The sequence below is a fragment of the Populus alba genome, chromosome 1 (genome assembly GCF_005239225.2).
Source record: "Populus alba chromosome 1, ASM523922v2, whole genome shotgun sequence".
NCBI lineage: Eukaryota > Viridiplantae > Streptophyta > Magnoliopsida > Malpighiales > Salicaceae > Populus > Populus alba.
The window spans coordinates 13,975,912-14,002,970 of record NC_133284.1 but is presented as its reverse complement, the minus strand read 5'-3'; the positions used below and the strand labels follow the sequence as shown (position 1 = coordinate 14,002,970).

General features: G+C 35.1%; 1 protein-coding gene across 1 annotated transcript; it reads right to left on the bottom strand.

The window, feature by feature from the left end:
• Positions 1–9: 9 nt before the first annotated feature.
• LOC118039137 (uncharacterized) lies at positions 10–26,075 on the bottom strand. Its single transcript, XM_035045748.2, has 35 exons — positions 25,725–26,075; positions 25,133–25,226; positions 22,778–22,872; positions 22,143–22,663; positions 21,804–22,014; positions 21,414–21,725; positions 20,986–21,139; positions 20,671–20,808; positions 19,751–19,832; positions 18,752–19,032; positions 18,524–18,637; positions 17,346–17,608; positions 16,111–16,359; positions 15,853–16,005; positions 14,848–14,985; positions 14,514–14,756; positions 13,962–14,089; positions 13,364–13,487; positions 11,747–11,908; positions 11,513–11,660; positions 11,311–11,411; positions 10,422–10,583; positions 8,997–9,044; positions 8,515–8,622; positions 8,118–8,192; positions 6,648–6,698; positions 5,218–5,361; positions 4,999–5,126; positions 3,812–3,899; positions 2,863–2,922; positions 2,564–2,795; positions 1,549–1,700; positions 1,364–1,434; positions 800–956; positions 10–525 (listed from the first exon to the last, which is right to left on the bottom strand). The coding sequence occupies exons 1-35, from the start codon at positions 25,899–25,901 to the stop codon at positions 361–363; spliced, it is 5,529 nt and encodes a 1,842-aa protein (XP_034901639.1). The 5' UTR covers positions 25,902–26,075; the 3' UTR covers positions 10–360.
• Between the last annotated feature and the right edge of the window lie 984 nt (positions 26,076–27,059).

Sequence of the window (27,059 nt, the reverse complement as noted above, 5' to 3'; positions counted from 1 at the left end):
ATGGAATAATAACGTGTAAAGCCAGTTGATCATGCATATTAATTGAGCCAACAATGGATCCTTTACAGTTGGTGGCAAGACAACTGTTGTATGTTAAATAGTGCCACTGGTAAACAAACAGGAAATTAACGAATATTGGGTATCTTAAATTTTTCTTCAGGCTACATTCCTTTCATTTAAACAGGGATAGCAACGGGACAACCTGACCAGAAATCACAAAATTGTACCTAAACAATACTACAGAAAAGAATCGACTACAAGAAACAAAGTCAGCCTGATAGTTCATAAGCACTGAAGGCATCATTTAGAGTATGCTGCTTGGTGTATGTTTCCTTTTAGATATCCTTTGAGGGCGAATAATTATTGAGATCTTTGCTGTCGAGTATACTCCCAGAGGGCAATTGCCCCACTAACATGAACATTAAGCGACCTCACTACTCCCAATTGTGGAATCTCAATGCAAGCATCGAGCATATGGATAATGTCCACCGGTATGCCCTCCTTTTCACGTCCAAGGACCAGTACCTAGCAAATTGATGAAATAAGCAAACGTCTCCGAAAATTTTCAACAATCAATTGACAGAATGTTTGCCACGAGTAAATGGAGTGATGTGTCATCTTTTTCCTCCTAAGAACTATGCAATGAAAATTTTCTTCTTGCTAGTACTTTTTAGCTCATACATGATACGCCATTCTATTTTTTTTTTTCTTCTAATGATAGTTGATTGCATATAAAGATCTCCTTTCATGCCCAAACTGAGTATTGAAGAAACTGTGAGCTGTGATTGAGAATACTTACTGTCTTTTTGGGAAAGGCATAGTGATCGAGCGGTACACTATTTGCTGTCTGTTCTAGTCCCAATATTGAGAAGCCATCTCGCTTCTTTTTCTCTAAGAAGTGCTTCACGCTGTTTACTGGGACTTCTATTATAGGAACCCACTTCTCTGCTGTCACGCTGGAAAATGCAGATAACCAATGAACAGAAAGAACAGTTAATTTATCGACTACAGCAGTCAATGGCATGATGTGAACAAAGGTCACTAAAAAATGCTATCATATGATGGCTGGTGGGTCTTAACTCTTAAACAAAGTCAGGTAACCTCCATAACCTGTCTGACTCTGACACAAACATGGTGAATACAACACACCATAATCACATGAATTTCTGGTGTTATTTCACATTCCTATTTCAGAAGTGCAAAGCACAATCCAAACATCTTGTTGCAATCTTTATGAATGCAATAGTGATAGGAACCTAACTTTGATACATGATACTTGAGTCTCAGGTAACTAAAAATTAGAAATTACTATTGCCAGATAAACCCCCGCCCCCCCCCCGGGTAGTGTGTTATATAGTCAAACCTGATGAGCTGGAACTGTTTATCACGTAAGATGCTTGCATCTGCAATGGCTAGTCCTGACGCCTTAAATACCTGCAAAGAACATAATTGGCATAAACAAAAGGTAAATAATGAAGTTCTTAAAATAATACAAAAGGCACCAGTTTTAAGGGCAATCGAAATATATTATGAGCAACTACAACATACCTCACATGTCCGTGCCAACCCAGCAAGATTGGGTATCCGATCAAGCAATGATGCAACAAGGATAAATTGTTGTCGACTTGCTCTTATTTTTTCCATGGCCAATCTTCTGGATTGAAATGACTGATCAAGAAGTTCATCTTCCTTTTCCATCTCTGCATTCCACACAGTCAACATGAAGATTAAGCAGCCACAATAATCAGATGATGAGAGAAGTGTTAAGACTTATATTGAAGTCTAACAAGCAAAAATCTGACACATCTGCATCTACTAAAGATATAACTGAGATCAACAGAGGAACTAGATCAAGCATAGGAAATCTTCCAAAATAAAACCGACAAAGAAGAAATAGGAAAAAAATTCAAGAATGTAATTGATGCTTAACTAAACTTCTGGGAAAAATGATAGGCCGTGTGTGCAGAACCTAGAGCTCATTTAACATGTTGAATCCTAAAATTCCATTGTATAAAAACAATGCCTGTGCTCTACTGGGTTAGAGAAAGGAATTTGGGGGCTGTGTTATTTCAAGAAAAGCAAACACTGAATCCATTTCTATGACAAAAGGTTTGCTATTGGTTCTAACATTTATCAGAATACATAATGACAATATTGTTTAAGCGGTTCTCTAAAGCGCAAAACAAAAGAAAAGGACAGAAAGAACCGACTGATGAAGGTGAAAAATGCATGATACCAGAAAACGGGCCAAATGGAATCTAATAATATTTCCAGTGGAAGTAGCATTGATGGAGATAGATTATAGTAGTTTGGACTTTGATGAGAAAGAGATGTCAATTTGAGATTACACTACTCAAGTGCAGGGCATTGTTGAACCAAGAAATAGAGGCTGAGGAAGGAAAACGAGGCAGAAGGAAAAAGAAAAAAAAAGGTGTGCAAATGAGAAACCGCATCAGAGTTAAGAGGATGAATAAGTGGCCGATACTAACATGGTCTAACAACTAGTGTATTAGCAATAGCAGCAAATATGTGTTTTCTGTTCATGTAATTCATTGTAGGATACCTAAAAGTTGTTTGCATGCTTCATTGTTCCCCAAAACAGAGCTGGAATCAGTGTCTTGTTTCTCATGTTTAGAGAGAGTAAGCTTTTTCTGGAAATCAAATGATGTTTCTTTAGGCAGCTGGGAATCAATTACTGTTTGCCTGCAGTTACCATCTTCACAATTTTTTAAGCTCTCATTATTGATAGTCACAACATCCTTTGCCATTGAACATCTGAGGTCTTCCCTGACATCCTGCAACCTTGAAAGCTAAGATACCACTAACACAAGAGAAAGCACGAACAAATGGTCATGTGCTTACATTTAGAAAGTTGAGCACTTCCTCCATGAGGGATGTTGGAACACATTCAAACCCAAGTTCCTTCATTAGAACAAGAAAAGAAAGAAGTAATTCAGAAGCTGAAAACATCATTCACCTGGATTGAAATACATGTTTGTTCATTTAAAGACATGACAGTTATGTTCAGAAGAAAATTTTCCATCTTCAAACTATCTTTGGTGATAAAGCAAAATTAGATTAAGTAAGGAATTAGCGTGAGAAATCATTCAAAGTAATATCAAAATGTCAACTCCAATATTTATACACATGGCATCCCAAAAATAGAATCAATGAACAAATGTCATTTGAGTAGACAAATGGACAATTAAATCATTTGATAAAAAATATCAAATGACAGGTCATTAAGAACTTATAAACTAACAGGAATTCATTTGAAGTGATTTTGGTACACCTGATGCAAGGCCTTCTTCAATTATAATTCATTATGGCAAATTTGAGGAGGCAAGGGTAGCTTTTTGTGCATTGGGTACTTCAATCCTTTCAGGACAAACCACAAGCATAACAGGTACAGAAGATTTCAAATGTCATATTAATTAAAGAGTTATAACATATCCCAGGCACAAAGGCACGCTTCCTTAATTAGTTCGGGAAACTTTCAGGAAAGATATGAATCAATTTGTATATAATTCTCATATTGCCATCAAAGCAAAGCAGAGAGTCTGATTGCTGTCCAATCAGTTTTCAAGTGCTTCCTAGAGAGATCTAGTGTCACAACTTGTATAGAATTTAGTATACTTGCATATCAGAGTGGAAAAGGTGGATCGCCAGCCCCAATTTCATTGGATTGTGGCTTAGATGAGTTGATTGAAGGGTTTCCTAGAGTCTGTTAGTCTTCTCAAAATTATGAACACCACGATAAAGTTCCAATTTATAACAGAGTAAAACATCAAGTTAAAGAGAAGTCCTCGACCTCAACCCGATCGATGAAAATTCCAGCTGGAGTACCAGAGGCTATGGGATTATAGGCATCAAGATATCCTTCCATGGATGCTCGTAAGCTTTAAAAAATAGAAACAATAAATGAAATTAGCAAATGCAAGGCCTTGGAAATAATAAAGAATGATATAGAAAATATCATTAGATTCAAATTACTTGAGCAACATGCAAAGCCACTGGAATATCATATGCTTGAAGCATGAATATTCTTGAAACGTTAAATAAAAGGTATACTTAGATTCAAATAAGAAATCATTGGTAAAGACTTCTCACATTTTTACTTTACCTTGAACTTTGTCATTGGATTAGAGTGAGATGGCTAAAGGAAAGTATTAGACAGTACTTTATGAACCAAATCACGCCAGCCAGATAAGTTGGGACATAGGACTAACCAAGTTCATCAAAGTAAAGAAAAAGGTCAAACCTGATCTATCTAGGTGGTTTGACAGCCAACCCATCCACCAGTCCACGGTTGACAAGTTAAATATTGACTTTTATGCTCGCAGTTTCAGTTATGTGCCCGGCTCATAATTGGAAAATTAATCCAATATCAAACATTCTCAACTCTCCCATATTGTACAGAGAATATTTAGAAAAAAAATATTAATTCTTCATAGCTTAATTCAGCCCCATTTAAATCTCCAATTCAACGACTAGAGTGGTTTTGAGAACTTGGGTATTAATATTAATGACAGAATTCCCACTCATAGGTGCTGTTTCTCTGGGGTTTTTTTTTTCGTGCTAATCTAGTACATGTACCAAACAAGTAAACAAAAGTAGTGCTACAAAGACTTGGAATGTTGCATGAATCTCTAAAAGTAAAATGTCCCATTATAAGAAACAAATAACAGAAGACAAATTGTTTCCCCACATTTACCTATAGCCATGCTAAAAAATAGGTGCTAAATCAAATTAAACAATCCTGATAATGCAACCTGTTATGCATGGGATTGGGCTAGAAAAAGATTCTTTGGCAGATTTAATAAAATTGAAAAATAAAACATGATTATTAAATGATATCTGAGTTGATCAGATGTGAAAGATATATCTACCCTGCTTGTGTTTCTATCAGAAATTGGTACAATTGAAAAGGTTAACAGAAAATTCTATGATAGTAAGATATTCTGAAGTAGCATTTCTGAGAAAGGGGAGAATATATACCGCCTACAATCAGGGTTCTTTGCCAGGTATGATTTCAAATCTTCAAAGCACATTTTCTCTAAAGGCATTTCAGAGGCACCATAGTCCAACATAGGAAAATATTTACAAAAAACTTGGTAGACTAACAACTGCAAGGGGATATCAGAGACATTTATCAGATTTCATGTGGCAAAGATGTAAGAATTAAATGGAAGAAAAATGCTATGCATCTCTAAGGACCTGCGTAAAACCACGTAAACTGTGGTGGTGTGAGGTTAATAATGGAATTATAGGTGGAAGCAATTCATTGAAGTGCCTGGATTGATTTGCATTAGAAGCATGGAGGATGACATTGGCTGCTATGAACACATAGGAAGAGAGTGCCTGCATTTGACACATCACATTCAGTAAAAACTCCATGCACTTTGTACTTGTATATAAATGAAGGTAAAAGGATTTAAGTAGGATGTCAAGTTCTACAGCCAGTAAATGGCTCTCATGAAATACAATAGCACTTCTAATCTGAAATAATTTGAGTCCATCTAACATGGTAAAAGGAACATATGGAGCAGAAAATGGCATTCTGAGACATAAAAAGATAAATAAGATACCAAAGACAGTACTTAAAAATGGGCTTACATAAAAAGAATGCCTTTTGAAGTAATGAAAACCACCAGCATTTTGTATTTTTATTTCAAACCTGAGAATATATTTTGGATAAAAATGGATTGATAAAACAATTTAAGATAAATTTACACTCAATCCTGCTAAAAAAAAGACCATTTGACAAAAAGTTTCAGGGATGGTTGTTGATGTTTATTTGTTTGACTAAAAACATTGCTACAAGTAAATGGTAAGTTTAGAAATAATAGCGACAATATCAACATGTCTATGAAACAAGCTGATTTTGGGTTCATCTAATCATGTTTGTGGAAAAATTGAGCTGACATGTCCTGCCAACCAACCTGTATATGACAGAATTGACATGCTGCATTACATGAATGAGGTTGACAAATTTATAATCCATGCAGATTTATAACCAGCAATGGCACATTTTAAAACACCAATCTTAACCTCCCTTTATACCTATCTTGACATGATAAATGAAACATTAAAAATGAGGTTAAACAAGAGTAAATTTTTTTGTAATTTTAATCTGAAAGAACATTAGAAAAGAAAAGGAAAGTGAAGATCACGTGTTATAAAGTTAATAGTTGTAACCATCAACAAGTTGCATATGTTGTTAATAAGTTATGCATTCCATGTCCATGTTGCCTTAATAGTTTTCCACCGTACCTTAGAGGTATGTTCAACACAAGTTGTAGCTCCTAAAATGGTTATTGGTTAATGCGATCAAGTAATCTCAGATGTGTGATTGCTTACCCTAATTTGTTCAACTTCTATGAAATAGAAAAGTATTTTTGCTGGATTTTATTTATGAGTTACAGCAAACTCAATTCAAGTTATTCTTTTTAGCAACAAAATTATCCCATTACCAAGAAGCATAGTGCAAAAGCTCCCAAATGAGGAACATCTCACCTGAAATTACATTTCCAACATGTAAGTTGCAAATTTTCATGTTATGACACTATAAGACTGTTCCAGCGTGTATCAAACTATAACAAGAAGTTAAGATGCGGGAAGGGCTATTCACTCAAAAATAGAATTACCTGAGGCTTCATGTTATAATCTCGTAATATAGGAACTAATTGTTCCCTGACCTGAGAATTAAGCAGAAATATAGGATTAGAATAAAGGAACTTTAACACAAGAAACCAATTGAGATAATTAAACCTAAATGTGGGAAGCAATAAAAAGAAAGGGACCAAAAAGCCCACCAAACTTCATCACAATATTGAGTTACTAACTCAAATCTATTTTTTAGGTCACAATTACAATAATGCAGAAGAATCATGACACAGAATCTCATGGACTCGCCTCACAGCCTGATGTGAATCAGCATATTAAAATTCTAAGATGACCAATTGGTGTAAGGGGTGTTGATTTTAGGCAATTGGGGATTTAAGAATTAATTTGTAGGTGGAACTGAAAGGAAAAGAGCAATAGGAACTGCTTGCCAAAATCAAAAGCAAGATATTCTTTTTCAATCCATTTTCTGAAAAAAAAAAAAAAAAAAGGTATTATGATGATAGAGTTAAACACTTTCAAATTTTAAGCTTGTGGCTTTCTCCACGTAGAGGCCAACTACAAGCATCTGAAATTGGATACCAACACAGCTTACATGTGTATGCAGTTATCAAGTCATTTTGGCAATAGCCTTATGTCTGTAAGGTGTTGTGCAACCTCTAAACAATCTACAATGAAGATCACCACTAATATTAATAAAAAAAAAAAACTAGAATCTCAAGCTTGTAAGGCTCTCTTATGCCATTTCCGATTTGGCATCTGACTAGCAGCATAACAGCTTAAATTTATTTCTTATTGTTTTCTTTCATTCATTTATTTATCCATTGCTTTAGTTAACATTATTTAAGTTGTAAAATTGCACAAGGCAGCAGAAGCCCAAGGTAACAGAATTTCCCAGAAGGATATGTGAATAACTTCAACTCCCCTTTAAATTAGATTCTTTTGATTTGACACTACTTTGTTTCTAACTGCTCCTTACAGATTCTCAAATTTGATGATATACTTAATGGTGGTGGGGGAAGGGGGGATTGTTTATTTATTTAATAACTTCTATATGCACAAAGGGATTTTTTATTTATCTAATAAAAACAAAAACATTTGTTTTTATCTGTCAGGTTGATTGAAAGTTTTACTCCTAGAAGGATGTGGTTTTCATCTCAGCTTGCTCCCTTTTTTCTCCTGTAGTTTCAGACTTTTTGTTATTCCCTCAAAGTTCCACTATACACAAGGCAACACCACTCTCCATGCAAATACTACCATTCTTCGAGATATTCCACTTCTATTCTTCTTTCAGTTGTCTATAATAGAGATCTTTATAAAGCATCCCTCTTGTAACACTTTCTCTGTGCAGGGCCCATTTTCTTCCAGTTCTCTGTACTCACTTTATTGCTTGACAAAGGAGGGGAGGGGGGGCGGCAGTAAAATGAAAAAGGAGTACAGCCCTAAGCACAAAGATTTCTAGATTTACCCAAAACAAACATAAAATTTCTTACCAACAATGGGAATTTCAGGTAGATGTTAATTGCAAAAGTTTCCAAGTATTGACGAACTGCGGGCAAATTATTTCTCTGGAAAAGGACACAAGCAGCAAATCATTTATGTTAGACAATAGCAAAAAGTCAGTAACCAGTATTTATTATTGAAAAGGCTGCCTTATCACTTTCTGAGGTTATGGATTTGACTGACAAGTGACCATTGTTTTTTTTCTCAAATAACTGACAGTGGAAACTTGTAGTACTTCATGATTCATATAAATCATTTCCACACTAACCAGGATTGACAGGGAATATATACATTTAACTCTGAGGTAATAAAAACCTAGTCAATCATTTAGTAAAAATTGCTTTTATGCATACACTAGGACTAATAATGTTGTGGAGCATCACTTACATAGAGGGATATGTGCAAGCTGTGAGTAACTTGCGCAACTATATCATCAGTAACAAATCGCGACAAAACACATATCATTTGCCAAGCTCGTATTTTACGTCTATGGATCTGTTCAATATATATGTGCAAATAAATAAGATAGCACAGCAGCAAAGATCAACTTTGCAAAAATAAACAATATAAAAAGCAAAGAACTTGTAACAACCATTATGATTCAAAATCTTTTACTTTTCTAGACAATGTGATTCCCAACTTTTTTGGTGTTCAAAATTTGAAATCCAACAAATAATGGAACTGTCCCACAATTTGTTGATTTTGTTAACAATAAATTACCACATTAACCAACAAGTTCTTTTGTTTTTTCAAGCAAGATATACATATTTTTTATTATTATTTCCACATCATTTACTTGATTTTGAATAATTCTAGATATTTTTAATTGCCAACTTTCAATTGTGAATCACATATGAATTATTACTCACCCCACTATACTTTTTATACAACTCCTTTGCAAGATCTTTATCATTCACCTGCATCAATATTAAAGCAGTCAAGAACAGTGTCCAATGATATAGTATGAGATATTCTATTGAACAAAACGAATATGCACCAGCTTAGCAATGTGAAGAATTTAGCCATCTCTCCCTATAGTATTTAGAAATTATGTGATGCAAGCATTCTGAATGAAGCAACTCCTTTATGTTAAGTGATATCGCTTTCTTTTCAAGAAAGCCTGATCTTCCACATTGCACTTCCTTTACATCTTTTTGCACTAATATTTTCTATCAAAAAGATCAGGATAAAACTAAAATTTCACTAACACTAGATCAATCCATGCACTACAAACAATTATCATTTTAGCATCAGATCTTTAGCTAAACAGGTGAAACAGAGCTAAGTGTAAATATCTCAGTAGTATATAAACCATGCCAAAGACACAGGCTGCAGATTGCAGGAATTACAAGCAACAAAAACAGAAGCACACAACCCCTCACTTATTAATTTAGATGAACAAATCAACAGAGTACCAAACAAATTGTCTCGTGACAAGAAACTGAATTTCCATGAAAAACTAAAAAGAATAGCTTTTTTTCCAAATAGAAAGAAATGAAGACTTTAAATGAGGATAAGGCACACTCGATTGGAGAAATACAGGGGTGAAAATTGAAACACAGGGCTTTTCCCCCTCATTTAATGATTCGAATCCAAATTGTATTTTTTTAGCTATTTTACCCATTTATACTTTGTTTTATTTATTTCACCTTCTCCATTGTACAGATGTTTACATGGCTCATAAAGCAATTCTGCCCCGCCAAAAAAAGGCACTGGAAAGGGATCAATTTTTAAGTTCCACTCTGGTATTAGTGTGCATCCTTTTCCTCTACCAAAACCCAATAGATGAATCAACACAACTCCTCCACCATAATCAGAACTACCCAATGCTTGCCACCAAAAGCAAAACACTCTTCCACAAAATTCAAAACAAAATGCAAAACCAAAAAAGTGTGATTGAGCCTCTCCGCAAAGTAAAGAGGCTGCAGTAGTAGCGATGATGTGCATTTTCTTGAGATTTGGTGGAGAGGTTCAATCACCTTTGCATTTTATTTTGGCAACAAGATTCTTGAGGAAGATCATCACACTATTGATGGAGAGGATTCACAAATGCCCATCACAACACAAGACATTCAACTAAAATCAGTAATTGAAACACCCAAGCAGTACATAAATCACATTACCAATTATTGACTGGGTAAAATTGGAAGAAAAATTCTAACTGCATGTGTTGTGGGACATAAGAATGCATAATAATGGATCAAGAATGTCAAGACTCACAAGAAAAAATATCCAAGTAACATCTCTTAACACAAAGTATTATTCCCATTTGAGGCAAGAATTGTAATTAATACCGCAGAATCAAGAAGCTCCTGCAGAAACAATTTTCCAGATTCAAGAGCAGCGTGACAATCTTCATTCTCATTTGCCGATCCCACCAAATTGGCCAAGTCAGCAAGCTTGTAAAAAAGAACGGCTACAGACACACGTGCATACAATTCTGTGTTGATGAATGCCTATGAGAGAAGTCATGAATCAGAGCAACATGGTAAGGAACTCCATACAGTAACAGTACATGCATTAAACCCAATAATTTATAATACCATCATTCAGTTTCCATAGATGCCCAAATAAATTAACATCTAATTAGATGCTCAGCAAAATTGATGTCAGGTGACATGTTTTTCAAACTCCTCCAAGAGAAATGAACAACTAGAAGGAAACCTAACCAAAAGAGGTGCTTTATTTCTTAGTGTGATATGAAAGATTGGAAAATATATAGCAAAGGTTAAAGAAGTGTTTGCTAAACTACCAAGCTTAATTTATCAAAACAAAAATCGTTTAAAAAAAATTCTTCCAAAGTTTTAACATTTACAATCACTGCATCAACAAGAGCTTTTTTTCCCCTTTTATCGAGCTTATGAAGATAGGGCCAGTTTTAAGGTCTACATTTTGTTTACCCTTAAGTTCTTTATAGCACAGATTGCTGTCTCTGATATTAAGCATTTTGTAAGTGCCTAGAGGATCTCAAGTTTTTTTCTGGTAAAAAAGCTCATTTACCAAAAGTTTTCTTCTGATAAAAGACAACAAGAAGTTCCTTCCCTTCATTTTTTGGCAATCTTCTCATACCAAATGCAGCTATAAGGTGATTTTATGCCCAAAATTTTATGAATTCTAAATGAAAATTCTTCTCAAGTGACCATATCATACAAGAAAATGAAATTGATAAATTGAACAACTTACTTCAGTCAGCTCAGGGTCTGGGCTTTTAGCCAATAATGACACTTCAGTACTTGCATCTTGATTGTCACATAATTCACCTTCAAAATCCTCATCAAATGCAACTAAGCAAGAAAATTATCAGATTGGAAGTATTTTTGTAATACAAACAAAGAAAAGAGATGAACTTAAAAAAGTGATATAGGGTAAGAAGTATGTCACACACCAGAACCATAAAGTGTTAGCAACTTCAGTTCTTTCATGTAATACTTAATAGTCTTTGGATGAGAGAGCCACAGTCCTGTTAGATGTAATGCTGCAAGGCGAATTGTACGAGGACTTTTTGTACCTTCCTCAATAACATTTTCAACAAACTGCAGAGGAAACACATACCCACTTTGGTTAGGGAATGGAACGTATAAGCTGTGGTTATGCACATGCACATAAAGGAAACACATACCCACTTCAGAGGCCCGGGCCTATTGTTGATTAAATGCATGCCCTCATCTGTAAACACGGAACGATGCAAGACAGAAGACAAAAGTGCAGCAATAGATGCCACTCTCCGCTTGTTGCAATTGACGTGCAATATCCAAGATGAATTAACCAAACGCCACATCATCTGCATCAAAATTGAGATCCATCCGATGGGTATGTCAAAAAAAAAGGTCCCAGTCTTTTATTTGAAGAAAACAACACAAGCAACAAAGGATGTAAAATATGAAAATTATGCAAAAATAAGAAGGTTCACTACAGAACAAGGGTAGCGATAAGTGCATAAAGCCAAACTATGACGATAAGTTATTAAGTTAGCCTGATGTGACAAACACGTAAAGTTTTTGATGAAGGTATGAAACAAAAATGTATGAATAAAAAAAGGTCGAAGGCAGAATTCTCACTAATGCCATTTTCCACCTGTTGATGCCTCATAAGAAAAAAGTTTCAAAATCTAAAAAATATAAAATAAAATTAGAGCAAACATTAGTTTTGGAATACAAGCTATCGCACTCGAGAATGAATTACAAATTCAGCACCAATATTCCAATTTAAGTTCCAACAACCATCCACCCAGGGCAAGCCTCTCAGAAATTACACATAACATCAATAACAGTTGTAGTGAACAGTCTATGAATTTTGATTCCACATCAAAAGAACTAACAGGCATTGTGCGTTCTATATAGTGAGTATTACAAATTCCTTCTTTCTACCTGCCCCTGGGGAATAGGCAGTGGACTTTGCTAGTCAACAGGTGATCTAGAATCATGAAATCCCTCATTGCATAGAATGGAAAGTACAACTATGAAATCAAAAGCAAGAGAAGATGTGTCACAAAATTAAAGCCACAGCAAGATGTTCATAAAGCATCAGCAACAAATCCAAAGTCGAAAAGTGTAGTGAAAGGATTACTGATGGAAATGCATTAGAAAGCATAAATAGCACACTCCAACCCTCTTTTCCCCCAAAACATCCATTCCCATTAAGTAGAAGGGTTTGTGAGATTTAAAGTACAGCATAACTTTTACAAAGATCTAAGACCGGAACCACCTATTGCAGGGTTCACAAGCTGACTGAGAAGGTTTAAGGAAATGCATAAAGAGGCTGCACAAACCAATAAACTCCATCCTTTAGGAGCCACATATCCATCATATGTAGTCTACAATAGCTGCAGATATTGCATAGACATCTCCATCTATCAGCTTAAAATTTCAGGTGAGACATTATTAACATAATATTAGAGCATGCCATTATTGTGTTTTCTCATTGTCGTTGCTGCATTCTAGGTCCATGTACTGTCATTTAGGTCAAGTTTAAAGTTTGGAAGGGCCTTAGTTAGTATATGGACCTCTCCAATTATTACTTTTGGATTGTATGCTTTGACTCATCTAATCCCATTCCTAGTAAAAGAACTATGATCAGTAGTATAGCACCATCGTAGTGTAGCCGGAACATTCCTCTGTCTGCATAGGGTTGTCACAAGCATTTGTGGCCTTGCATTACAGATGCACATGTCAAGCACACAATCCCGCAAAGGCAACATGCACAAACAAATAAAGACAATAGAAAATATGAGATGAACCTGAGCATCCACACCATTGCATGAGGAAACATGTGAATCTAACTTTCCTGAGGCAATCAGGCCCAAAGCCAATCTGACAGATCTCAGCATGGGTAAAACAGAACCTTCCCCAGCATTATCAAGACTGCAAATTAGTGAGAGATTTTTTCTTCAAATTACATCAATTATAAATGCAGATTCAACTACCCCAACATGAACAGTAAGCAACAATAACATTGGGATATTAACAGGCACCATAACTCCACTATTTCAAACCAGTCATTGCCAAGAGATTTTGCAACAATCCATTTCTGAAATAAAATTGAGAAAATCGCTATTTGAAGAGGAAAAGGAAGAGAAATACAAAGCCTACAAAAACACTCCTTATTGATAATGAGAAAAGCGAGGAAAAAATAAACAAGTAAGAAAGAAAAAAGAAGCCATCTGAAAAGTAACCAAAAAGAAAACCATAAATTAATTAAGAAAAATAAATTAGTGAAAAATATTTCACACATGCTATATGATTGCTATTACTACCATACTTAATTGAATAATCTGGCAGAGAAGGAAAAATATTCAGGAAAATAAGTGCTAAAAGGAAAAGCACCTTTCTTCTTACCTTTCGACAAGATCACTGAAAATACATCTGATTGCTGAATCCGAGAAGAACAAGCTGCCATCCTCTAAATTTAGCACATTCCAAGAAGCAGAGTAAGGAATAGAAAGCAGAGACTCCAGGCAAATCCACTGAATACCAACAGATGAATTAAATTGGTCAATTATTTATTTTCATCATTGAATAAAGGGAATTTCAGATGATGTGTGCAATGTTAACAAGTCACTAGAAAACAAAGATGGAATCCGTCTTTGGAGGAAGGGGAGTCATTAATAAGAGGAATTCAGAGTCACATGAATGGCATTAACTGTTGAACATGGTCATGAACATTTAGAGGGATTTCATTTTAATAACATTGAATAAAGATGGGGAAACTAATGAAGAATGAATACTCAATCAGAAAACAGAACAGAAGGCACAGAAATTCCCATATTTCAAAAATTTAATTCCAATTTCGCAAAGCAAAGACAAACAGCAATGACAACCAGCACTCCAAAGCCATCCCAGCACCAAACAAGAAGTTGAAATAGAAGTTATGAACACAAGATTCTTTACCTTCTGGTTTAGCAAAACTGCCCGTCGAGTTCGTGCCAGAACTCCAACTGCAAGGAGATTATTGATATTCTGAAGAAAAGAAAGAGCCAAAGAATCTAAGCAGCATTTGACTTCTACAACAGGTGCCGAAACTTCATCATTTTCTCTAATGAGATCCAAAGATAGTGAAGAGGATGTCGAAACTAGAGCTCTCAAAACAGGAGCTAATGCTTCATATGCTGCCAGACAAATTTCTGCTCCAGCCTTATATGAAGCATTTAAATCAATCTGGTAGTTAGCTCAAACAAACTATAAAAAGTTTTAAGACATAAGGTCCAGTCAAGTTATTACACACCTCAGAATCACAAGTTGGAGAGGAAACTGTCTTCCAGAAGAATTTCCACAGAAAGTTCCACACAGAACTGAGATTAACATCACTTTTAAACTGTGCACACCATGATGAAATGCATGCAACCGCTTGTATTGATGTTATCTGCACATCACAAAGGGAAAACATATCCATAACATGCTTCAATAAGAGCAGCTATTGATAAATAACAAATACCAGATATGTATAGCAGATAAAATGCAAGCAAGCAATTCAAGAAAGAACAAACCAATACCTACAGAAACGTATGTCTTAGTGTGAAAAATGTTAGGCAACAAAAATAAGGCTGAAGCATGATCCTTAACTGACCAAACCCAGAAAAGGTTGTGAACCATATCGGCTAACAATGGGCAGTCCTCAATAACCCAAAATATACAAAAGCCTAGCAAATATTCAATAAGGAATTGTAATACAAAGGTTAAAAAGGAAATGCTACATTCAGCTTGGCCTACAAGTGTGAAGAATTTGTTTTCAGCTAAAATGGCTGATCCTCAATAAAATGATCTAAACTAAAATAGATTTAAGTCCAACAACAGATATAAATTTAAAATAACCAATAGAATAGTAGTTACTTTCTGAGGTAACTACAAAAAACCCCAGAAAAAAGGTGAAAAAGAAATCAGTAATTATGATCACATAGAATCTAAATAAAAGGCTTTGTGAAAAATACAAGCAATATCAAAACAAGAGTTCGTAGAGGAAAAGAAAAATTAGACATTGTAAGATTCCACTTTGTGACTAATATATAGCAAGGACCAGAGTTTATTACCTCCAGGAAAGCTGTAGAAGAGTTTTGATAGTTCATAGAGGAAGAACAAATATTAGGACCTCCAGGAAAAATTTAGAAGATAATAATTATGCTGGAGCTACAACAATATAGCCCAAACATGTGTGTTTGTGTGTACATGAACAAACTTTTTCATGCTTCAATAACAGATCAAGTTTAAACAAAAGAAACTAAGGAAAACATACAGCTTGCAATATAGCAGTGGTGGTAGAAGTTGACAACCGACGTTGACTACGGCCTCCAAGTTTTCCTCTCACAGAACCAGGAAGAGTTGTCTCCTTAGTAATGCTAGACCAAAATATGGAAGACGACAAGTCGGCAAAAGAAACCAGCTCCTCCTACAGGCCACAAGGAAAAAGGAGTTGTCATTGAGTACCATCAATAACAAGTTACAAATAGCCAAATCATGTAGCATTGAAAATTGTGGAATTAGTTCTCAATACCAATATGAACAGGAAAAGGCCATGAATTCTTCCATTAATCATAGAAGCTTCTGTATAACACAATTGATCCACTGTATCAAGCAAGCTAATCTCTGATCTGCATTTCATTTTGATACCACATTGGGTTGATCTCTCCTGCATTATTTGAATCTCTGCAACCAAGCTCCTAGCAAGGACAAGAAACTTCACAGGTAGCCATTCTAAATGACTCTGTTGTTTGCAGATGTTGACACCACAATTTTGAATAAACTGCAAAAATAAATGCACATTAGCGTCAGAATATACAAAAATGACAACAATGCAACAGGATATTGTACTGTTAAACAAGTAGCCAACAAATTAATGATTATTAGCCCAGCTGGACAAGTACATCATATCCATAAGGTTTCTCATGTGGAAACAGCAGGTTGGTCTTTCTCCCTTCTAATTGACAAAAAAACAAAGGTTTCACATTGGCTCCCTTCCCAGACCTTGGATGAAAAAAATAAAAACACTAAGAAAGAAATGTGCCTCATTAAGGCAGTGAAGTCACAACAGGATTCCAAGTGCCCCATGCTACACAGGTCAGAGCGTAAGCTAGTGATGCTTTCAGCCACTAGGCTCTCTCCATCTAGGGTGCAGCACTCTACCGCTTCGCCTAGCAGCACACACCCGGACACAAAATGTTTTGAATGACAGTAGAGTTTCACAGTGATAAAGCAGAATGCTATTTCTGACAATCTGAAAATATATATGTTATAAAATACAAGAGCTAGAATGTCACTAATGTGAATGAAAGGAAAGTCACGACAAAAGTTGCAATTCACACAGCATGAATGGGGCGTGTTGTCCCTATCTGAACCCCAAATATTTACAAGTACCAATAAATTTTCCACATCAAAATATAACATTTTAATGTGCATATAACAAGCTATATATATGACTATATACTAATGACAAGTCAAATTTGTAAATATCATCAGCTTTTTCGCTTTAATAACATCCAAGGGAAAACTTGGAGGCAGTCCTGCCCTCCAGGATTTTTGCAAGTGGCTACTCTTGACCAGAAGCTACAACCTTGTGCTTGCAGGTCCAAGGACTTTTGACATTGCACAAAACAATGCCCCCTATCCACATGTAAGATGCTTAGACATGCCACTAGCAATTCTTTCAAGTAAATTCCCTTCCATCAAAATGTAGTGTGAAATGCTATAAAAGGCAGTCAGAATTAGCAGTAGGTAATGGAAGTGGCATACTCTCAATATTGGTGCTAGTTGATGCTCCCCCTTGATTATAAGAAAAAGGGCTCTTGCCCATCTTTTTGATTCAGATTCCCATGCATCCAAGTCTTCATCATCTAAACTCAAAAAACCATCAACCAAATATTGAGAACTTGTAAACCTTTCTGGGAAGTCCTGAAGATTTTTCAGAAGTTGAATCTCAGCACCGCAGCAATTTACATTACAATGTTCCGTAGCAGACCCCAAGAGCCACTCTTGTGTTTTTAATCTTAAGGAACCTGAGGAGAAACAGACGCTTGAAAACATCATCCACGACAGAATTAAAAAAAATAAAATGAAGATGAGCTCTAGGTGAAATTACCTAAATATATAAGAACCCATGCTACTAAACACTAAAATTTAGAGAGAGAAAAATTGCAATTTCCAGCAGGTCATCATACTCAATGCCAACATACCATCAGAGTTATTTGTGAATATTCACTACATATCCAATGTCAGTGCTTAGGAAAAGAATGGAAAAGGGGATGTGATCAGTACATGGCCACCATAAAGCATAAAATCAGAACTCATAAACACGCATCCAAAATAGCAAATTTAGTGCGTTTTTTTTCATATTTACAAGCAATTGGATATCTATGAGTCCCTTAGGGCCATGGCTTGAGACTAGTTATCCCGAGTCACACCAGCCCTTTGGGTCGACGAGGACCCACCTTGCTGTTTTAGGACAAGGCCGCCATGCTCAGTAGCTCACTAAGGAGCAAATTTAATTGATGCTACACTAAGTTAAAAATAGTCACCCACTCAAATGGACATCTAACCAAATTGGTAGTGCACTGTTCCAAGGGCATCAGAACCTAATCAGTGTCATGATTTCTATTTCTTAACAGCAAAAATAGGATTTCATAACCATAAGATATACATGCAATGATGTGTATTTAGAAAAGGCACAACAAACCATTTTGATAAAGAGTAAACGCAAGAAAACACAAAGGGTACAAACATAACAGAGGTTCCCTATTGGTAATAAGTCATGGATGAAAATGCTAGCAAGTACATGGAGCAAGAAGAGGAAAAGATGATCTGATGGTGGAGCAGAACGACCATAAAACAAATAATCAAGACAACTCAAGCCAGCAGGAACAAATATATTACTGAAGTGAACGAGAAGCCATGAATCCACATGGCATAGTTACCCCCATAATCAGTAAATGCCCGTGGTAGTGTAGCAATGAAGTGCAAGAGAATCTCAAGAGGCACATCAAGTGTACTGACCAGCGAAGCAGCAGCCTCCAGAACTTTTTCACAAACTGGAAATGTTAAAAAAATAAAAGGAACCAAAAAAATCATTTTCAGGATGGTAAAGGTGGAATTTCAACTAAATGCACAAATGTTATTATCTGACCAGAATAGATATGAGAGACCTTGAAGACGATAATTAGGGTTGAAATGTTGCTTGCTGCTCTCAATAACAAATCTCAGAACATCCAAAAAGGCAGTTCTACAATCAGAAAACTTTTCTGGAAAACATTCCACTTGCACCTCATCAGGAAAAGCATCTTCACTCCATTTTGCTCCACTATCATGCCTTCCTACTCCACATGCAGCTGAAGCAATACATTCTGCAAGACCCATTAATCCAGCTCGACCAAAAGAGTGATGTTTGGCAACAGATGCTAAACTATGCAAAAAAGCAATCCCTTCCCTGCAAACCACATGAAGTCAACTACATGAATTACCCACTTTCTTTTCCAAGAATCATTTTTTTTTTTGCAATAGAGTGACGCACAGACAATGATTGTTTAATGTGTCCCCACTCAATGGAGTGATGTTTTTTGGAGTCCACTTCTTAGTCAAACAGTAATGTATTACATGCATTACCCACTTGATTTACCGAGAAGCAATTTTTTTATTTTTTATAGAGTAATTCACAGACAATGTATTTTTCTTTTTTCTTCTTGTTACCCCAAGCGCCGGAGTGTTGTCCTTTGGCCTCCAAATCTTATTCAAATAGTAATGGAGGAATACCCTAATGTTAGAACAGTCCATCTAATTAAGCAAATAATAAATAGAATTAAACATTTGAGGCAACATTTTGAAAGCTCGCCAAAAAAATTCTAGAAAGAGAAAAACAAGGATCCATTATACTCTGCAATTCTATTAAAAAGGTGTTGGGTGCAAAATAATGCAGACCCATTTCTTCAATATCCCAAGGAAAAACAAACACAAAAGAAAGGAAAAGGGAAAGAACCCTGAATGTAAGCCAAACTATAAAAAACTGGCCAAACTATCTGTTGATCCAATAAACTATACTGATAAAGTTTATTTAAGAACCATATATGAGATGAATCAGGTTCCACACAACAAACAAGTGAGTTAATTGACACTTGGGTAGCAAAATCATCACATATAGGATGGCACACCTTGTATTTAGGTGACTTGTATATTGATGCAAGAACCTGGCTGCACCTTCAATAGTCTTTGAATTGTAAACCCCTTTTACACCTGAAAACATGTTAACAATTAATCTAATGAAACATCATATTCCAACCACATTTTTGCAAATGAAATTCGAGGGGAGCAGAAGAATAAATTAAAAAATCTCAACAAAAGGGAACACCGAATGGCTTTGCATAAAAAGACAAAGGAACAGAAAAAACAAAACTGCAATTATTATGGCTATTTCTGGATTTCAAGATTTTATGAAAATCTAAAAAGGTTAAGTTAGCTGGCCTCATCCATAATAATTTACTACATGATATATCTTCCTTTTGAGCAACTCGTTGCAATTTGAATGAGGATATTGTTGACTGAAGAAGTACTATGAAAAGTTCAAAGAGAGTGACTCCACTTCCTCTCCAATGAAGGGCTTAAGAAGGTTGCAATGCCCCCTTAACCTTAAGGATTCCAAAGACTTTTATTTTTTATGCATACAAATCACAGCCGTTCTGAAAATGAGATCACCAGAACCAACTGCTAGTTGACACCAAAGTAATGGGAGATTAGGGGCCACAAGAATTTCAACTTTTAGCTCCGCGCCCAATTAGTAGCCAGCACATGTGAATTACAGAGAAGAAAAACTCCAAACATATAAAATCATTTCTGGGACTGGACCATGATTACAAAACACTATTAATCTTTCTTTTCTATTTTCAGAGGTAAAAGTCCAGAAAATCAGCAAATTACAAGCACCAGGGACAAACAAAATCTAGAGCCACTAGGGCTTCACCACCTTATTGCCTGTGGCCAGCACCATGCAGTTCACTTAAAAACAACTAAATAATTCATGAAAAGGTATTCAATCACTGAATAGCCTTTATGACCAAAAATATCGAAAACAAACCGAAATCTTTGTGGTGCACAGGGTCATCCAACCCTTCAATGAATGGTCCAAGAACAAAACTTTCAGACACTAATTTGGCAGTGTTTCCATACTTCATCCACTCAATGCCCAAAAATGACTCCATGATCAAGCACCTAACTGCATAATCATAGACAAAACAAAAGGAAGCAAATAAAATAACTATAGCATGCCTGGAATGGGAAAAGAAGAAAAATTGGGCGAAGAAATTTATTGGATGATTCACGATGAAATAGTATTGTCCATGATCAGAATTGTTGATCTGATTACATAGTTAGGCCAATAAATGATAAGTACCTTGAGGATTATCATGTTGAAAGCCCAGTTGCCATAAAATTGTTACCCAACTAAATGCTTCTCTCAAAATATCAGTCTGCTTCTGATGAAATCCTCTGAAGATATAGCTTGTAAAATTATTGTTTGAAACAGAAAACTGAAGCAACAAGTTTAGCTGCAAGAAACCAGGCATTGGTATATAATAAATTAAATATAGCACAGGACACAAGAAAAACACAAAGTGTGCTAATTACATTCCCTTTTGCAAGAGAAACAATAAATTAACAGTAAGAATTATCAACTTTTATGCAAAGCCAGACTATGTTCTCTTGCTATGTGCCCCTTTCACCATTCCATAGTACCTTTTGAAATCATATATTTCTGTATAGGAGGTTCAAAATAACTCAATTCATGACATGAGGAAAAAAAAAAAAAAACTGATTATGCACCTGGTGATGCCAAGCAGCTTCTACCAAGTGTGTGCCATACTCTTCAAGCATTTCATACAGAAGTATAAACGCTTCCCACTGCTGCTGACTGTTTAAAGGAGAGTCGGCTGAATTGCAGGGTTCCCATACGCCTAAGGACTTAGCTTCCTTGTCAGCCCACATTTCCCTCTTTGTCATACCATGTGGAACTGGGTGTTTCTCTTGTGATTTCTTCTCTGAAACCCCAGAGTGGCACTGGCTTCCACCACTTATCTGTAGTACTGTCTTCAATATGTGTAATGATTGCTTCCTTACCAGGCCTTCTTCATCAACCTGACAGACCCATCACAAAATGAGAGAGAGAGTGACATCACTAGCATATCATTGGTAAGAAGAGTAGTGCTCAATTACCAGGCCTCTTTTTATTTCATCCCAAAACTCCTTCTCAGCTCTTACATCAAATTCTTCTGCTTTTACACTTGCATCAACATTTCCAAATCCTTCTGTCAAAGAGAAAAAGGACAAGTATAAAGAGAGTACATTATAGGCATCTCTTCTCTCTAAATGTCCAAGAGAAAACAATGATCTGCACAGCTTCCAAATTTTCCTAAAGAAAACGTTTCTGCAATACATTTAAATGGGTCAGCATTGCATAATAAAAGCACATAATTAGAAAGCATGTGCAGTCAAGTAGGCAATAAAACAGTAAGACTCCTGCATGCAATAATGTCCATAGCACGTATCCATTACCTGGACAGTATAAACATCTTCCCATGGACTGTGATTTCCAAAGAGCACTGAGAACCCAATGCTTTGAAAATGATTGGAAGCAGAAATCCAATAGTACAAGAACGATGTTCCAAACTTTGTGAAAGCAATCGCTCACTCATGTTACATAGATCCCAAAGCAAATTAGAAATTAGCTTTTCGACATCACAGAACCCATTTGCCAACATTGATTTTGTGCTTGAAACTGCCTGGAAACTTTGCAGTGCAGCATCCAGGATTAAGGTTAGAATATGGCATGATATTGGTAGTGGAAAGGACCCTGACAGGGACAGCATGGGCTCTTGATCCAAATCAAAATCATTTTCCAGGTCACTTAAACCATGGTAAATAGAGCAATGATCCCATTCAAAGGCATCTGATTCTTCATTTTGAATCATGCCCATAGAAAGACCAACTGATCTTAGAAAAAATGGTACCAAGTTTGCTTCCAAAACACCCCAGGAATTAGTTGACCTAACGACACAAAAGAATGACTCTGCAATCTAAGACAAGAAGTGTGCAAAACAAGCAACCAAATAGAAAGTTAGAAACAAGTAATTGGAAATGAGATGATGAAGAACCCAGCAAGCATGAGTGACAACAGCTGAATACTTCACCTCATTAAGCATTTCACGCTCAAAAGCATGAACCATCTTCATCAATGGAATAAAACATTTCCAGATAAATGACTGCAGACCATCAGTATTATTTCCTGGGGAGAAACATTAATAAGAAACAAGAAAAGGAGTACGTTTAGCTGCAACCTGCTCTTTACCCATATAGGAAAGCTTCTTCCATTTAATTTAAAAACCCAAATTAAGAAAATAATAACACCAACAACAATAATGATAATGAGCAATGAAAACATATATAATGATAAATAACACAGTAGAAAGAAAGGAGATATGATCTAAAAAGATGGTGAGAAAATAATTGATAACATATTGGCATCAAATTATCACCACCATTGAGTCTAACGGCGCACATTTAGAACTCCACTAGGCTTACAATATGAAGGTTTGGTATTGCATCAATTACGCGTGCATGAGATTCTGTTAGTGTATTCAGTAGATAGAACAGGGGTGAAAAGTTGCTGGAGTGTCATTCATCCCTTCCCTCGTGCTTGGTGAACCAAAATTGTAAGAGACAACAACTGAGAAGGTGAAGTTCAGGGTACAATGTTATCCTCACCCCTTATGCGCAATTCTTCACCTTCAACTGTTGCTCTGGTCAATTCCTTCATTGCATGCTTAAAATGCTATAGCAACCAAACACCATTTAACAATTGCATGAACAAATCATTTTTTACAAACTTAACTTTTTGTACCTTGACATTTACTGCTACAGCAGCCAACACCTTCCCCCACACCCCAACCAAAATTTAAAGTGCACACACACTTTACCCAAAGCAACTTTATGTATTTAATCTCTCGAATACAAAATAGGTTTTGTATTTTAGGTCCAAAAAGACCCTGTTTATTTGCTGGAAAATAGTTTCTTTTTAGAAAGTGTTTCCTTGGAAAATAGATTCATGAAAAGTGAATTATTTTCCGATATTTGGTAGTATCATGGAAAATAAATTAAAAAACATTTTCCAGTTTTTTGCTATATCATGAAAAATGAGCTGGAAAATAAATTGTTGATATTTTTTTCAAGTTTATTAAAATAATGAGGAACAAATCTTACAAATTAAAAAGTTGAATGAAAATAAAATTGAAAAAAAAAAACTAATTTCATAAATTATATCAAATAAAATAAATACCAATCAAAATAATAAAGATCAAATATAACAGATAAAAAAGTTGAAGGATGATGAAATTTTAAAAAAAAAATACAATTTCATAAATTATTTCAAATAAAATAAATAACAATTAAAATAATAAGGACCAAATTTTAAAGATAAAAAATTTCAATTAATGATAAGAAAAAAGTAAATAACAATCATAAAAATAAGGACCAAAGTTGATATAAAAATTAAATTAAATCAAATTCTAAGGGATAGAATTGAAAAAAAAAAAGATTCAAAACAAAATATATAGCAATCAAAAGTTTGAGGACCAAATTTGATATAATCAGCAAATAACATGATATTTTTAAATTTTTCACAACTTCTGGAAAGTGTTTTCCGCCCGAAATAAAAGGAAAACACTTTTTTGGAAACCAGGCCAAAGTTTTCTTTGACTAGAAAGTGTTTTCCGTTGACCAACTTTTCTAGTGATAAACAAATACAGGAAAGTTTGGAAGTGATTTCCAAGAAACCACTTTCCATGAAACAAACGGGGCCTAAAAAAACCACAAAACATGAGGACAAATCATGCATGAAAGAGAAAAGAAAATAATGAAAATATGGGAACTTCCTCAATGTTTAGGAACACAATAAATGAGAAGAAAGAAAGTTATTGAGGATATAGTAATTTTCTCCTCTATTTTTTGGATGGAAGGAATTTGGAAGGGGTGAAAATGAAGAGAAAATTTACAAAATTTCAAATTTGTCTTTATTTTTCTTTGAAAAGGCAAGTTGTTGTATAGTTGTATAGAGCAAATAGGTAAATGCACTCATTTTACCCTCACTATCTCTCCATTTTGGAGAAATTGATTTTTGGTAGACCAAGAGATTTTTTTTCCTTTCACTTTCATTTCCCTCCATTTTCTCTTCGTTTTCCAAATAAAGGAAAAGTTGTATTCCACCCTCAATTTCCTTGCTCCCCGCAAGGCCCCCCCCCCAAAAAAAAAAAAAAAAAAAAAAAACAAACACTGTAACAAGCAGGCGTTAAACTGGATTTTATAAGATCCTATGCATATTTATCTCTATCCTGTTTCCCAACAATCTAACAGACAAAAATATTTCTGCTTAAAGTGTCGAAGACAGCCTATGGGGAATTGTCACAATACTTCTACTAAGATATGCATCTGTGGACAAAAAATTAACAAACAAAAAACCCATTTTCAATGCTGGGCTAAGGACAACTCACCAAATTTGTTTAGAAGATGGCAAAGCGAACCCACCATGGATGTGATGTAGTTACACATGCTAGTGTCCAACTTCAAGTCCTTCTCACTAAAATCCTAGGCAAAACAATCAGACCAAGATTCAACTAAAATACAACCTGGAATTGACTTGTTACGAGTTTTTTTAGTAAAAGAAAAATAAACTTTCCAATCATACACGTTATTTTTTAATTAGAAAACTCGCCTCAATTGAGCCTAGTAATCTTATAGAAAAACTTAGCTCCATCTAGTACTTGCGATTTTATCCTTTATTTCATAAACCCACGAGTGAATAAATACAATTGTAGAAGTATTAAAGCATTTTCTAATTTATGAAAGCCAAGTTAACAGCTTAAAAGCTCTTTATGGCATTTTCTAAAAAAACAACCGAAGCAAGGTGAAAATAACTTGCAAAATTCAATAAGCCTGTCTCCACATGCTTGAAAACAGTGCTAAACCAAAAAAAAAATACTAAAAAAAAACTACAACTAGGTAATCTTAAACTAAATGCCACTTAATAAAAAACCCACAAAAAATTTAATTTAAACAAACCCAGATAAGCACAGAAAGAATTACCTTGATAAATTTAGAGAAGGAATCAAGAAGTGAAGCAAAAAGGGCAGATGGAGATAGCCCAGTTGATGCTAAAATGCAATCAAGCATTGCTGGGAGACCTGCCAAAGGGACTTGCTTGAAGCTGTCAGATAGAGAGGAGATTATCGAGACCATCGGATTGCTCTCTTCTGCATTCATCTTCACGGAGAAGGGTCTCGAGGAAGTACAAGGGATTATGGACGTTTACTTCAATTTCCCCGATAAACCCTGGGCTTTCCTTCCCTTTTTTTAAAAATAAAAAACCGACTGGCCGTTAATGTTTAAACCCTAGGTGCAGGGTTTATAAACTTGCAACCATGCCCCTCCTCGTTGGTCATATCATGTTGGCAGTCCCATTTTTTCAGATCTTACCAGCAGCCATGTGTAAATGATGTCAAGAATCCCTGAACTTTTGATGTTTCTTAAAATGATCAATCATCTTCTAACCTTCTTAATTAAACCCCTACACTACATATTTGCTGACGTGGTCGGCTATCCTTCCACTTCCATTCATCTTCGTTTGTTAAATATTACATTACATTACATTACAATTAAAAAAACTAGAAGATATGTTGATTTCATTATACTTGGTGAGAGGAAATATTGTTAATAGTGTTTCCTTGTCCTTGAGGAAATTTTAAATTTATCACTTTTTAAAAAAAAAAATTATCCTTAAAACATGAATTTTTTAGGTGCAACTTGTTTTCAATTAGCTTTTTAGATGGTTTTCGTAATTTGAAAAAAAAACTCATTGTTATATTGTTGCTTGATTTTATATAATAGAATTAAATTTTGTTGTTTAGAGCAAATTAAAATTTTGAAAACCGAATTTGACAATCAAATAAAAAGGTAGCCTTTTTTTTTTCTTTTATTGCACATTAGGCGTCTTATTTGAAATGTTAGTCCCTATTTTTTTTTATCCATATTTATTAAGGTTTTGATGTTTTAATTCTAAATTTTATTTGTTTTGTATTCCAGTTCATAATTTTTGCGAAGAATGAGTGAGTTCCTGAAATGTTGAAAGAGAGAGAGAGAGATATGTCAGATTTGCACATTCTAGCAAGATAATAATAATAATAGTTTTGGTGTTAATGGGTTTTGTTTGACAATAAAGCTTTCATTTAGGTGTTTCTAACCCCTTATTTTACTAAAAAAAATTAGATTGGGGCTCAAAAAAAAAAATTTGATTCACAGTGCTTTTTTAACCTATTAAAGGTTATTTTGTGGTTAGTTATGAGTTTATTGAGGTTTACAATATGTTTTCTAAGTATTTTTTTAATGGGTTAAAAAATGAGTTTTTATAGTCTAAGGAGTTGA

Excerpts from the sequence above, each read along its gene's own strand:
- LOC118039137 (XM_035045748.2), bottom strand. The coding sequence starts at position 25,901 with ATGAATGCAGAAGAGAGCAATCCGATGGTCTCGATAATCTCCTCTCTA. Across the intron at positions 18,638-18,751 it reads CCCTAATTATCGTCTTCAAG|TTTGTGAAAAAGTTCTGGAG; the intron begins GTCTCTCATATC and ends TAACATTTCCAG. Across the intron at positions 5,362-6,647 it reads ATTATAACATGAAGCCTCAG|GCACTCTCTTCCTATGTGTT; the intron begins GTAATTCTATTT and ends TGTCAAATGCAG.